Here is a 14,943-nt window from a genome sequence, read left to right as displayed (position 1 = left end):
CAGCACCAGGGATCCAGGTTCGATTCCCGGCTTGGGTCACTGTCCGTGCGGAGTCTACACGTTCTCCCCGTGCCTGCGTGGGATTCCTCCGGGTGCTCCAGTTTCTTCAAGTCCCGAAAGACGTGCTTGTTAGGCGAATTGGACATTCTGAATTCTCCCTCAATGTACCCGAACAGGCGCCAGAATGTGGCGACTAGGGGCTTTTCACAGTAACATCATTGCAGTGTTAATGTAAGCCTACTTGTGACAAAAAAAAGATTATTATTATGTTATCCACCATCGTTCTCAAAGTGCCCCTGTTCGAGGACTTCCAGTGGCGGCTATGAAGGAGTAAGTCGCAGATTTGGTGGCTCCCGCTCGGGTCGGACTTTTGGACCTTTTCCCCCGATTTTTTTACCGGACTTGATTTGAACAATCGATGACAGAGGCAATTGGGTACTGGATTCCCATATCGGTGCATGGAGAGGAGGACTAGAAGTGCTCGCAAAGGCAGAAACAGACGGATAGAGAAGGCTTGGGCTGAAGCTGCAGGAGGAGACAGCATGGCGGAGGACTGGACCTCTGGCTTGTTGACCCAGCGGTCAACGGAGCAGCTGATGCAAGTTACCCAGGAGGGCTTCGCCAAGCAGAAGCAGGACTGCATGGACCCGATTAAAGAGTCAATTGCACGGCTGGAGCTTAGATTGAATGCCCAAGATCGGGTGATCCAGAAAGTAGAGAAGGCGCTGGCTGACCAGGAGGAACATCAAACAGTGGTGGAGCTGGAGGTGGGGCTGCTGAGAGACCAGCAGAAAAGGCTCCTGGAGAAGGTGGAGGAGCTAGAGAATAGGTCCCACTGACAGAACTTGAGACTCGTTGGGCTCCCGGAGGGGTCCGAAGGAGCGGACGCTGGGGCACACATAGCGGACATGTTCGAGAAGCTGCTGGGGGAGGTGGACAGGGCACAGAGAGCTCGCGAGGAAGCCGCGAATTGAGAGAACTCCCGAGGGCAATGGTGGTGAGATTCCACAGGTATTTGGATAAGGAGCGTATTTTACAGTGGGCCAAGCAGACACGGAGCTGCAAACGGGAGAACAGTATCCTGCGGATCTATCAGGACCTGAGTGCGGAGGTGGTCAAGAGAAGAGCGGGGTTTAACCAGATCAGGTCGTCCCTTTTTAAGAAAAAGGTGAAGTTCGTACTGCTGTATCCGTCCCGTCTCCGGATCACGTATGAGGAGCAACATTTTTGTTTCGAGTCACCTGAGGAAGTGCTGGACTTCGCGAAAAGGAAAGGACTGGTGGTGGACTGAGAACTTTTGAACTTTGCTGCAACGTTCATGTTTGAAAAAGTTTCTCATTTTTTGTTTTGTAGAAGCTATTTGTAATGCCTTCTGTATTGATTTGGGGCCAGTTGCAGAGCTGAGTGAGTTAAAGTTTACATTTGCACTGTTGGGGAATGGAGGTGTGTTTGTTAGATGCTGGATCTTCTGGGCAATTGTGTCGGGATTGTTTGTCATTTGAATATGTGTGTATGAGCGGGGGTAAGGGTGGGAAGGGAACAATATGTGGGTAAATGTCTGGCGCCAGGGGTGGAGGCCACCAAGCTAGCTGGGCGGGCGAGCTCACGGAAGCATAGTGGGGGGTGAGCAGATGTTAGGCTTATCAAAGGGGTCGATTTACATTGTGTTGTTACTAGGGGGAGGAGGGGGGAAAATGTTCTGCTGATGAGGAAGGGACTGTTGCTGAGGGACAGAGAGGAGGTCGGGGGTGGAGGGTGCCTGGCGGCAGGCACGGGGCGTTGGCTGGAGACTGGCCCAAGAAAGGGGACGGCTGATCGGTGAAGGGGGGGGGTGGCGATGAGCCCCCCAGGCTGATCACCTGGAATGGATGAGGGCGAAATGGGCTGGTCAAGACGGCATGCGTGTTTGTGCATTTGACAGGACTGAAGGCGGACGTGGTAATGCTGCAGGAGATGCACCTTTGAGTAGTTGACCAGATTAGATGAATGAAAATTTGGGTCGGGCAGGTTTTTCACTCGGGACTGGACTTGAAGACCAGGGGGTCACGATCCTGATCAACAAGCGGGTGGTGTTTGAGTCGGGAAGGATAGTTTTGGATGTGGGAGGCCGGTACATTATGGTCAGTGGGAAATTGGAGGGGGTACAGGTGGTACTAGTAAATGTGTATGCACCAAATTGGGACGAAGAGGATGCTGGGGAAGATACCGGACCTGGATTTGCATAAGTTGGTCATGGGAGGGGATTTCAACACGTTATTGACCCTGGTTTAGACCAGTCAAGCTCAAAAACGGGCAGGGTGCAAATGGCAAAGGAACTAAAAAGTTTCATGGATCCATGGAGATTTGGGCAGCCGAGGGTGAAGGAGTTCTCCTTCTACTCACACGTGCATAAAGTGTACTCCTGGATTTATTTCTTTATTTTGAGCAGGGCTTTACTGATGGCGATGGTGGACATGGGGTACTCGGCGATCACAATCTCAGACCATGCTCCGCACTGGGTTGACCTACAGGTTAGTAAAGACATAACCAGCGCCCGCACTGGAGGTTAGATGTGGGTCTTTTAGCTGTCAGAGGTGTGCAGGCGGCTGAGGAAATGTATTCAGAACTACCTGGAAGTCAATGATACGGGGGGAATTTCGGCAGCGGTGATCTGGGAAGCATTGAAGGCGGTGGTTAGGGGGGAGCTGATCTCGGTACAGGCCCACAGGGAGAAGGTAGACGGGACAGAGACGGACCGACTGGTAAAGGAGATATTGCAGGTCGACAGGGGTTATGCGGAGACCCCAGAGACAGGACGTTTAAGGGAACGGCGGAGACTACAGGAGTTCGGCTTGTTAACCATAGGGAGGATGATGGAGCAGCTGAGAAAGGCAATGAGGGGCGATTTATGAGCATGGAGAGAAGGCCAGCAGAATGCTTGCACAGCAGCTTAGAAAGAGCGAGGCAGCCAGGGAGATCGGGAAAGTAAAGGTTGGAGATGGGAACCTGGTTGGAGACTCAGAAGGGGTGAATAAGGCTTTTAAGGAGTTTTACAGTAGTGTGTATGGGTCGGAACCCCCAACAGCGCCGGAGGGGATGAGGCACTTCCTAGGGGGGCTGAATTTCCCGAAGGTGGACGGGGAGCTGGTAGAAGGGCTGGGGACCCTGATCGGGATGGAAGAGATAGCGGAGGGTCTGAAGGCCATGCAGTCGGGTAAAGCCCCAGGGCTGGATGGGTACCCAGTGGAGTTCTATAAAAAGTTCTCTGGGATATTGGGGTCGTTGTTGATGAGGACATTCAATGAGGCAAGGGGGAGAGGGGTGCTGTCCCCGACAATGTCAAGGCCACGATTTTGCAGATCCTGAAGCAGGACAAGAACCCAGCAGTGGGTCCTACAGGTCGATATCCCTATTGAATGTGGACGCCAAACTGCTGGCCAAAATGTTGTCCTCTAGGATTGAACATTGTGTTCCGGGCATTATTGGGGAGGACCAGACGGGGTTTGTTAAGGGAAGGCAGTTGGTGGCCAATGTAAGAAGGTTATTATACATGATCATGAAGGTAGGGAGGTGGAGGCAGTGGTCGCAATGGACGCAGAGAAGCCATTTGATCGAGTAGAATGGGAATACCTGTGGGAGGTACTGGGCCGGTTCGGATTTGGGTGGGGCTTTATTGATTGGGTCAGGTTGCTGTATCAGGCTCCTGTGGCGAGTATACGGACGAATAGGACAACATTGGAATATCTTAGGCTGCATCTGGGGACGAGACAGGGATGCCCACTCTCCCCACTGTTAGCCATAGAGGCGCTGGCAATTGCACTAAGGGCTTCAAGGGGCTGGTCCAGGAGGGAGTGGAACACAGAGTCTCGCTTTATGCAGACGACCTGCTCCTGTATGTATCGGACCGAGCAGAGGGGATGGAAGAAATCATGAGAATTCTGCGGGAATTTGGCCAATTTTCAGGGTATAAACTAAATATGGGGAAAAGTGAGATGTTTGCGGTCCAGGCGAGGGGACTGGGGGGGGGCGACTGGGGGAACTGCCATTTAGAGTGGTAGGGGGAAGCTTTTGGTATCGAGGCATCCAAGTGGAGCGGGAATGGGAATGGTTGCACAAACTTAATCTGGCCCGACTAGTAGACCAAATGAAGGACGATTTTCGGAGATGGAAACACTCCCGTTTCGTTAGCTGGGAGGGTTCAGAGGGTTAAGATGACGGTCCTCCTGAGATTCCTGTTTGTGTTTCAGTGTCTCCCCATCTTTATTCCCCGGTCCTTTTTTAAACGGGTCAACAAAGTGATCACTGGCTTCGTTTGGGTGGGCGAGACCCCGCGGGTAAGGAGGGGGATGCTTGAGCGGAGCCGGGGAGAGGGCGGGCTGGCGCTGCCAAACTTCAGTAACTACTATTGGGCGGCGAATATAGCCATGATCAGGAAGTGGGTGGTGGGTGTAGGGTCGGCATGGGAGCGTATGGAGGCGGCTTCATGTAAGGGCACCAGCTTAGGGGCGTTGATAACGGCGCCTCTGCCGTTCCCACCTGCACGGTACTCCACCAGTCCCGTGGTGGCGGCCCTGAGAGTCTGGGGACAATGGAGGAGGCATGTGGGAGCAGAGGGAGCATCGGTCTGGTCCCCAATCTGTAATAATCACTGGTTTGCCCCAGAAAGGATGGGTGGGATGGTTTCGGGGATGGCAGAGGGCAGGAATTGAGAGGATGGGAGATGTGTTTATAGAGGGGAGCTTTCCTAGCTTGAGGGAGCTGGAGGACAAATTTGGATTGGCGAGGGGAAACAAATTCAGGTACCTGCAGGTGCAGGACTTCCTACGCAGGCAGGTTTCAACCCACCCGCTCCTATCACCAAGGGGGATACAGGACAGGGTAGTTTCCAGAGGGTGGGTGGGAGAAGGGAGGGACTCTGACATTTACAAGGAACTCATGGGGTCAGAGGAGACGCAGACTGGAGAGCTGAAGCGCAAGTGGGAAGAGGAGTTGGGAGGAGAGAGGATGGTCTATGGGTAGAAGCATTGAGTAGCGTCAACGCGTCCGCAACATGTGCCAGGCTCAGCCTGATACAATTCAATGTTGTTCACCGGGCTCACATGACAGTGGCCCGGATGAGCAGGTTCTTTGGGGTAGAAGATAGGTGTGCAAGGTGTGTGGGGGCCAGCGAACCATGTCCACATGTTCTGGACGTGTCCAAAGCTTAGGGGACTCCTTCAGGGGTTTTCAGATGTCATGTCCACGGTGTTATAAACAGGGGTGGCACCGAGTCCAGAGGTGGCGATTTTCGGGGTGTTGGAAGATCCGGGAATCCAGGAGGAGAAAGGGGCAGACGTTCTGGCCTTTGCTTCCCTGGTAGCCCGGAGACGGATACTATTAGCTTGGAGGGACTCAAAGCCCCCGAAGTGGGAGACCTGGCTATTGGACATGGCTAGCTTTCTCCATTTGGAGAAAATCAAGGGCGAAATTCTCCGCCCCCCACGACGGGTGGGAGAATAGCGGGAGGGCCTTCCCGACATTTTTGCCGCCCTCCCGCTATTCTCCCACCCCCCCGCCGAAGTCCCGACCCGAATCGCTGCCGCCGTTTTTTTACGGCCGGCAGCGATTCTCAGCTGTTAGATGGGCCGAAGTCCCAGCCCTTTCCGCCGTTTTTACGAACGGCAAACACACCTGGTCTTGCCGTTCGTAAAAACGGCGTCACAAACTCGCTTTTTATAACCATGGCACCGATTGGCACGGCAGTACCACGGCCGTGCCAAGGGTGCCATGGGCCCGCGATCGGTGCCCACCGATCGCCGTAGTGCCCGATGCCCGCGCACTACTTGTCCTTCCGCCGCCCCGCAGTATCCATTCGCGGGGCGGCTGAGGGGCAACCCGGCCCGCGCATGCGCGGGTTTCGCGCAAAAACGCGATGACGTCACCCGCGCATGCGCGGGTTGGAGTCTTCCAAACTGCGCATGCGCGGCTGACGTCATATGACGCGTCAGCCGGCGCTAACTCCGGCAAGCGGGCTTAACGATTTTCGTTAAGCCCGTCTTGCCGGAGCCTACGGCGTCGGGCTGCTAGCCCCGACCGGGGACCAGAATCGGTCCCCGGTCGGGAAGGGGCGCGCTGCCGTAAAACCCGCCCGGGTTTTACGGCAGCTTTACGATTTCTCCCGTTTTGGGAGAATCTCGCCCCAAGTTCGCCTTGAGAGGGTCAATGTTAGGGCTCGCCCGGAGATGGCAACCATTTGTCGACTTCTTTGCGGAAAATTAATCATCAGCAGAAGGGAGGGGGGGGGGGGTAGTTTAGCTTAGAGTAGAGGGTTAATAAAGGTGGGACCTGTAAGGGAGGAAGACGGCTTTTGCACTATTTTTATAGATTTATGTATATTGTTTATTTTGTTGTTGCTGTAAAACCAGAAAATACCTCAATAAAATTTTTATTTTTTAAAAAGTGCCCCTGTTCAGCTACAAGGCTGCTTGTGAGGAAACTACTAAAACCACCATGGATACACAACATGCCCAAATTGCAGAAGGAGTGAAGCACTATTGGTCGGATTCCTGACAGGCCAAGAAATACAATAGATATAAAAACAGAATGTGCTGGTAAAACTGAGTTGGTCTGGCAGAATCTGTGGAGGGAGAAACAAGGGCCGGAATTCTCCCTCACGGCGGCGGGAAACCGGGGCCAACCACTCCGGCGTCAACAACCCCCAAAAGTGCGAAATTCTCCGCACATTCGGGGGGTAGGTGGACGCCGGAGGGGTTGGTGCCGCTCCAGCCGGCACCGAAGGGATGGCGCAAGTTCGCACATGCGCCGAAGGGCCAGCGTGATCTCGGGCATTCGCGGAATGGCCGGCGTGATTCCGCGCATGCGCGGACCAGCCGCCGTATTTTGTCACATGCATGGGGGGTTCTCTTCTCTGCGCCGGCCATGGTGGAGCCCTACAGGGGCCCAGCGCGGAAGAAATAAGTGCCCCCACGGAACAAGCCCGCCCGCAGATCTGTGGGCCCCGATCTTGGGCCAGGCCACCGTGGGGGCCCCCCCTGGGGTCGGACCGCATGCACCCCTCCTTAGGACCGCACACGCATACTCACTTGCCAGGTCGGTGCGTGTATTGAGTAGTTCACACCAGTGGGACTGGCCAAATATGGATGGCCACTCGGCCCATTGGGGCCCAGAGAATCACCAGAGGAGCCGGGGCCAACGGCCCCCAACCGGCGTGGCGGGAATCCTGCCCCCGCCCAAAAAACAGCGCCGGAGAATTCGCGTTTATTGGAGTGTATTAACACGCCTCCGTTTAAAGGCCGTGTGCTTAACACTGCTAGGCTCTGTGTATGTATTTTCAGCTCGGGAGTCGCCAGGTGCCGTATAACACCTCACAAATATTCCAAGGTCAGGTTCAAAGTAATAAAACGATACACCGATTAGTAAGTTCCAAACAATCAATATTTATTATACAAATATAATAAATACGCATGCACACGCTAAGGGACTAAGCTATAACTAAACTAAGCGATCAGAATACTTAACTAAACAGGAACAGGCAAGGTCAGGGAGCGAGGCCTTCATTCCGATCTTGGTCTGCAACCTTCAGAGAGTGTGCTGGTCGCTGGGGGTCTAGTGGGCCTGGTTCGCGTAGCGAGCGTCGTATTGTCACTTACGGTTCGGCGGCTGGTGCTCAACGGCTGGAGTCAGGATACAATTCGAAGTTCTTGGTCGAAGTCAAAGCCGGAGCACGAAACAACAGACAGGACCATGTGTGGGGTCTATCTTTTATAGGGCCCCAATGTCCGTGCCTCTTTTGGGGCGGGCTTTACCTTCAGGTATCGATTGGACCAAATTCTAATCGATATCTTTTGAATTCCCCCAATGTGAGGGTCTCTTCTTGATGGAGGGGGCGGTTTCTATAGTGGATACTTCTGGTGCCGCTCTGTCTGGACATCCACTTAAAGTATCTATTCAAACCTAAATGTTGCCATTGTGTGTGCCCAGATCTGGATTGCCTCATTAATATGCAAAGCGTTTTGCCATTAACACCTTTGGTTTGAGATCTTCCACCTGGCCAGAAACTAGTTTTGCTGCTTGCAAAATGCTAATCAGTCTTTGCAGACTGCTGTCTTGGCTAAACTGCTTTTTCCCTGCAGTCTTAGCAATTCTCCATCTTGTTAGTCCAGTGTCCATTTTAGGTGGCTACAGTAGCTACAGGGAGAGTGAAGGTTACAAAGGGCACCGGAAATTTGGACACTCGTTGGCGTGAAAACAGTTTGAAAGTCTCCCAATGGCGGGTTAATGGGGGGGGGGGGCAATTCTCCCGTTATATGGTAGCGGCAATGCAATTTGCATTAATTTGCATCTCATGAATGCTCATCAAAACAGCAAAATCTCATCAGGCCTTCCAATTTTGTGTCACGCCAGCGGGAAACCATGACGCGCCCATACCCGTTTGGAAATGAGTGGCATGAACATGGCAGACCTCAGTTTGCTTCAGACTTCGAGGTGAGTGCAACATATATAACCGACCTTCCATAGCGCTGCGCCACTCCCGTTGCTCTGAACGCCATTCTGCTGGGGCAGAGAGGTTCCTCCCCTCCAGCTCCCTGCCAACTGAGGTTTGACCTGAGGAGGGTTGATGAAGACAAAGGGGGGGCAATGTGGAAGGAGTGCTGTGCAAAGGCTGGGAGGGGTGGGGGGGGGGGGGGGGGGGGGTGCGAGGGTGCACAATCGCAGGCAGAGGTGCAAGGAAGTGACTGAGGATGACTAACAATGGAAGGCAGAGGGAAGACCAAGGAGACGGAAGGTGGACACCAACAAGGCTGCATGAAATGCTGACAAACTTGGAGGCCAAAGGGATACCACATTGTTTACTGGAATGGGATGTTTGCAGACTCCAGATGGGATGGATAGTGGTCCACGTTGTGACTTTATGTGGAATGTTCGGAATAAAAAAGGTTAATGTCATTCCATAATTAACCACTAGATGGAGCTAGATGCAGAGCTATATTAAGCACTGACTCACAAGTTTCTGGGAGAAGGCTGGAGAGTGTAGAGTACAGTTATAGATAGAGTGCAGAGACTAGTGTTAGTGGAGTGTAGATTCTAGATGACTAGATTATTGTTCACTATAGTAGTAAGTAGTGTTAATAAATGTTAACTTTGTTAGTGAATTTAGCTTCTGTGATCTTTGTGAACACGACAACATCCATCCCGATAACAGAATCACAAAGAACACCACACACGTGAGATATGGGAGATTCACCGGTGATGGGCTTGTGGGGGATTGGGGGATTGGGGGGGGGGGGGGGGGGGGGGGGGGGGGGAATCTCCACCACAACAATGACTGGATGCAGAACATCTGCAGGGATGTTTGCTGGAGAATAAGGGTTACCCACTTAAACTGGCTGATGATTCCAGTTTGTCACCTTCAAATGCCTGTCAAGGAGAGGTACAACACTGCTCAAAGCGCCACAAGCTCCCTCATTGAGCAGACCTTAGGACTTCTGAAGATGTGATTCAGGTGCCTGGACTGCTCAGATGGCTCTTTGCAATTCTCACTGAAGAGTGTCTCCTGCATGATAACTGTTTGCTGTGCCCGTTGCAATTTGGCTATGCAAAGAGGTGAGATTTGATTTGATTTGATTTATTATTGTCACATGTATTAGTATACTGTGAAATGTATTGTTTCTTGCATGCTGAACAAACAATGCATACCGTCCACAGGGAAGGAAGGAGAGACTGCAGAATATAATGTTACAGTTATAGCAAGGTGGAGACAAAAGATCAACTTAACCGTGGGGGCCTCACGGTAGCATGGTGGTTAGCATCAATGCTTCACAGCTCCAGGGTCCCAGGTTCGATTCCCGGCTGGGTCACTGTCTGTGTGGAGTCTGCACGTCCTCCATGTGTGTGCGTGGGTTTCCTCCGGGTGCTCCGGTTTCCTCCCACAGTCCAAAGATGTGCGGGTTAGGTGGATTGGCCATGCTAAAATTGCCCGTAGTGTAAGGTTAATGGGGGGATTGTTGGGTTACGGGTATACGGGTTACGTGGGTTTAAGTAGGGTGATCATTGCTCGGCACAACATCGAGGGCCGAAGGGCCTGTTCTGTTCTATGTTAATACGAGGCAGGTCCATTCAAACGTCTGATGGCAGTAGGGAAGAAGCTGTTCTTGAGTCGGTTGGTGCATGACCTCAAACTTTTCTACCTTTTTCCTGAAGGAAGAAGATGGAAGAGAGTCTGTCCGGAGTGCGTGGTGTCCTTAATTATGCTGGCTGCCTTTCCGAGGCAGCGGGAATTGTAGACAGAGTCAATGGATGGGAGGCTGGTTTGCGTGATGGATTGGGCTACATTCATGACCTTTTGTAGTTTCCTGCAGTCTTGGGCCGAGCAGGATCCATACCAAGCTGTGATACAACCAGAAAGAATGCTTTATATGGTGCATCTTGTAAAGTAAAAATGGAAAAATATGTCCTTTGAAACATGGAAGTTTGGCAAGATCTGGCCTGAGGGTGCATGAGAAAACGTAGGGAAAAATCCCATGAAGGATTAACGGCAGGTGCAAAAGAAGGTTTTGAAATGCAGATTGCCTTTATCAAACAGGCATTAAGAAAACAGCTTGTGACTGCTCAAGCTGTAAAACTGATGCCTGTCTTTCAAGTCAAAGCAGATTGAACTTTTAGTTACATGAAGAGAAACAATATTTTGCGCCTTCTTTGAAGTTAATCATTTTAGTAAGCAGCTGAAAAAGAATTGCCAGGATCTTCAGTTGAATTGGGTGACAAATGTTTTGGTGTGAAATCTTGCTGACACAAGGTGAATATGGGAAACAACGTGTCCACGAGAGCACAGGTTAACACCAAATCGGGGTCAGAGTTCTGACAAGCTAAGGGCACTATTTGGTAATAAAGCAACTTTAGAAGTGACAAGAACCAGATGTAACACGCCTCTAGGATGATAGCACTTTTGAACATTACAAGGGAAAAAATGTAATCAGAGTTCGATGAACTAAAGTCATGTTCAACATGAATACATAGTTGTGTTAGAAGTAATTAAGATCAAAGGTACACTGAACAATCAAGAGCAAAACAAAGTTACTTTATGATAACGTCATATAAACTTCATAATTGCTAGAAGGGAAGTATAAACCCTAAGTCGGTAACAGCCAGCAGAGTCAGCTCTCATTGCTGCCTCGGTCATGGGAAGGATAGAACACAGAAACTGAGCAGAACAGCGAATTCATCAGGAGGAAATGAAAAGATAAGGAAGAGATATTGTCAAGGTAGACCTGAAGGTCTTCTCAACCAACCAGGAGAATCTTTTTACTTTTCTGTAAAGACATCTTTTATCTTTTAAAAAAAATATATAATAAAATAACTTTAAGTTTTAACCTGAAACGGTAGTTATTACAAAGTCTACTTAACTTAGCAATGTGGGACCCAGGCTACTAAGTGGTAAGTAGATGAAATCTTCTATAAAGATATGGGTTATAGCGGGGGATAACTTGAAAATATAGATTGACCGAAGAGCACCCACCTAAGTCTGCATAGGAGTCAGGGACTGAGAATCTGACAGGATGAGCTGGAAAACCCCCTCCAAAGAGTTAAAGTGAAGTTTTTATACCTTTTTCAAATTAAAGCTGAGTGGCCTACCACACCACTGGTCACATGAAATGGGCGCAACCTCTATCGCCACTCCCTAGTCAGTCTTAGGTCACCTGACTCTAACATTCACTTATATACTAATGAGACTCCTACTGGTGATTTTGGATGCAATTGACGGGGCCTAGCATTTAACGGTACTTAGTTCTGGAAATGAGCCCACACAAGCTTCTCAGCATTACTGGCTGTGTGGCCGTCTGATTCGCCCGACTCATGCCTCAGCATCTCGCCGCTATCAAGGGGGAATTGCTTTTAAACGCACTCACTCATAGTCAAAAAAACAAGCAAGGCGGCGCACAGACCCCCTCCTCGCTTTGAGAATGCAGACCTGGCCAAGCTTCTCGATGCCGTCGATATGAGATGGGACATCCTGTTCCCCCAAGGGACTGGGAGGACCAGCAGCAGAGTCACCCAATATTGCCTGGGAGGCAGTGGCAGCGGCCGCCAGTGCGGGAAGCATGACAAGGAGGACCACCTTCAATGTCGGAAAAAAACCAATGACCTCCTTAAGCTGCAAGGGTAAGTTACACCTCGTTCCGACTATCAGTTGCGCCTGCCTCTCCTCAAATTCCCAAACTCCCTTCCCCTAAAAATCACCGGTTGACATCTCGCACCCGCCTCACATCCGATCTTCATGCTTGCTCCTCAGAACGCACTGGCACCCACCAGCACAACCACTTCATTTCTACATGAGGTACCCACACATGTCATCTGCTATGAATAACCCTGACCCATCAGGTGTATGGCTCACAATGCCCTCTCTTTATCCCCGCAGGGAAAGATGTAGTGATATCATGATTGTGTTGTAATTCACTGACTGGCCACTAGGGGTTTCATTAGTATATAAGTGAATGTCAGAGTCAGGTGACCCCTCAGACTCACTCGGGAACTGGGAGAGAGGTTGCTAGTGCATGTTCATACTGTTATTCATCTCTTGTTCTATACACAGTTGACCCACAGTTAATGTTAATAAATCATTTATAGCTTTAACTACAAGTGTTCTTGTAATATAAATCAGGCCATCCAACAACAACATTACATGGTACCAGGGTTGGATGGTATTAAACACTGAGAAAAAACAAGCCTGCCACAAGGTCCACAGAGATTTGAAGATTTTGCAGACTGCACGAATTAACAACCTGGAATCATTGAAGCCACCAATGTGTCTCAGATTTCATGGTTATGTGGACAGCAACTGGCGTGTTTTTAAACAACAATTTTATCTGTTTCTTACTGCAATAGATTTAGGAGATCAATCAGATTCACGTAAGGTAGCAATGCTCCTAAAAGTGGCAGGGCCCGAAGCAATTGCTGTGTTTAATATGTTTAAATTGGCAAATGATGACGATAGTAAAGATTTTAACAAGGTAATTCAAAGATTTGATAAACATTACAGCCCCAGAAAGAATGAAATTTATGAACGCTATGTGTTGAGATCACGTTTACAGAAGAATCTATCGATTATTACATTACTGATTTAAAGTTAAAAGCTAAAACCTGTCATTTTTCTGTGATGGAAACGTCCATGATTCGGGACTAAGTTTTGTTTGGTGTGACTCAATTCTTCCTCCTAATCTGTATGAATGTAAATGCATGTGCTTTACCATATTTTCCTTGCCTCTCAACAGTTAATAAACTCAACTCTACCTTAACTTGGGAAAGCTTGGTTAACTTGAATCTTTTTAAAACATGAATTCTGGGCGCTATCTAATCGAATTGCAAGAGTCCCGTGTCGAACACCGAGAAAGGTAGTGTCATGATCGGTACTAAAGGTAGTGTCATGATCGGTACAGGCTAGGAGGGTCGAAGGACCTGTTTCTGTGCTGTATTATTCTTTGTTCCTTGAAAGACCACGATATCAAACGGGTCTTTGTTGCAATCGGAGGCTTAGCGGGGAACTCCCCGTCGAGGCCGCACTTAGACCCATTTCCTGCACTGAGGAACTCCGCTCGTCAGAACAGGAGGAGATCGGGCCACCATTTTTAAACGGCGTCCTGATCTCTCAGCACCACTAACGCAGGCCCCAAGCCCCCAACTCCTCCCCCACCTGTAGCCCCACCTCACACGGGCAGAGCATCGCTGGGTCCAATCCCTGACGGAGGCACGATGCCAGCCTGGCACCTTGGCATTGCCAGCCTGGCACCTGGCCATGCCCCTGCCTGCATGTGCCATCTGAGCACCTTGACAGTGCCAGGTTGGCATTTAGGTGAACTGCAAGGATGCCAGGCTAGCAGTGCAAAGGTGTCAGGTGGCACCAGCAGTGCCAGTACCATCTGGGGGCCTCCAATCCCCTGGGAGATTCCCCCCCCCCAAAGTGCTGTTCCATCTGATCCCTGTTTGTGGGGACCAGTACTGAACGGCGCTCACCTAATGCCTCTGAGGCAAAGGGGTAAGATCCCAACGCCTCCGGTACACGGTTCGATTCCCGTAACAGCCTCCCCGAACAGGTGCCGGAATGTGGCGACTAGGGGCTTTTCGCAGTAACTTCATTGAAGCCTACTCGTGACAATAGGTGATTTTCATTTTTCACTTCATCAGGCAGGCTGCATATTAGAGTGAGACTAGCTACTCACTGTAATATTCAAATTCGCCAAATACTGATCCGCCCACAATAGGCAGGATTTAGATTGTGACGTCGTGCAAGGTTCCGTTAGATCTCGCAAGGCGTGGAGAGCCGGGTAGATCCCAGAAGAGGCCACTCCTAGCATCTGCTGGCCATGTTGGGCCCCTGTCCGCCCAGACCCAATGTGCCCGTTGGATCTGGGAAAAGGTGTCCTGGAAAAGGGATCCTTTTTATATTATATCTTTTTGCTACCAACCAGAGGGGGTTGAACAAAGACGGAGCCAGTTCACCTCGCCTGGGGTGAAAGAATTTGGGGGTATCCCAGCCGCATGGTGACAAATCAAGGGGTCCCACCCAGACCAGCAACTTTGGAAAGCCTCATCTAGGGGTGGTTGTGACAATGCCTAGAAACCACCTCTTCCAGCGAGAGAATTGAGGGCAGCAGGTTTTCATCTTAAAATTAGAGCTCAGCAATTCAGCAGTGAAATTGTCCCACGCAGCAGCGTGGAGGCCGGATCAATTGAAATGGTCAGGGCTGAGATCAATAGATTTTTAACTCGGTATGAAAAGCAAGAGATGCGGAGGAAAAGTGTGTAAACAGAGTCACAACACGGATCAGCCAATGGCTGGACAGGCTCGAGGTGGTACAGTGCAGTCAACAGAATTATACCAGGGCTGAAAGAGTTAAGTTACAAGGTCGGGTTGCATAAACTGTATTCTGTTCATTGTGTTTGGAAGACTGAGGGATAATCTCTTCAAGG

The 14,943-nt window shown here is 50.4% G+C and overlaps 1 protein-coding gene across 5 annotated transcripts in view; it reads right to left on the bottom strand.

Moving 5' to 3' along the window:
- Positions 1–14,943, bottom strand: part of LOC119974644 — an 86,898-nt gene that overhangs the window by 66,256 nt on the left and 5,699 nt on the right. For 2 of the 5 annotated variants that reach the window (XM_038813709.1, XM_038813712.1), the window contains exon 3: positions 13,117–13,194. The exons of the other annotated variants lie outside the window; for them this stretch is intronic. In XM_038813709.1, coding sequence (XP_038669637.1) covers positions 13,117–13,123 — 7 coding nt within the window. In that variant the 5' untranslated portion in view covers positions 13,124–13,194. The remainder of the gene's footprint in view (positions 1–13,116; positions 13,195–14,943) is intronic. 5 annotated transcript variants of the gene reach the window in all.

This window comes from Scyliorhinus canicula, chromosome 12 (assembly GCF_902713615.1).
Source record: "Scyliorhinus canicula chromosome 12, sScyCan1.1, whole genome shotgun sequence".
In the NCBI taxonomy this organism is placed as follows: Eukaryota; Metazoa; Chordata; class Chondrichthyes; order Carcharhiniformes; family Scyliorhinidae; genus Scyliorhinus; species Scyliorhinus canicula.
Note: the sequence above shows the minus strand (reverse complement) of the source record. Positions and strands in the feature narration are given on the sequence as shown.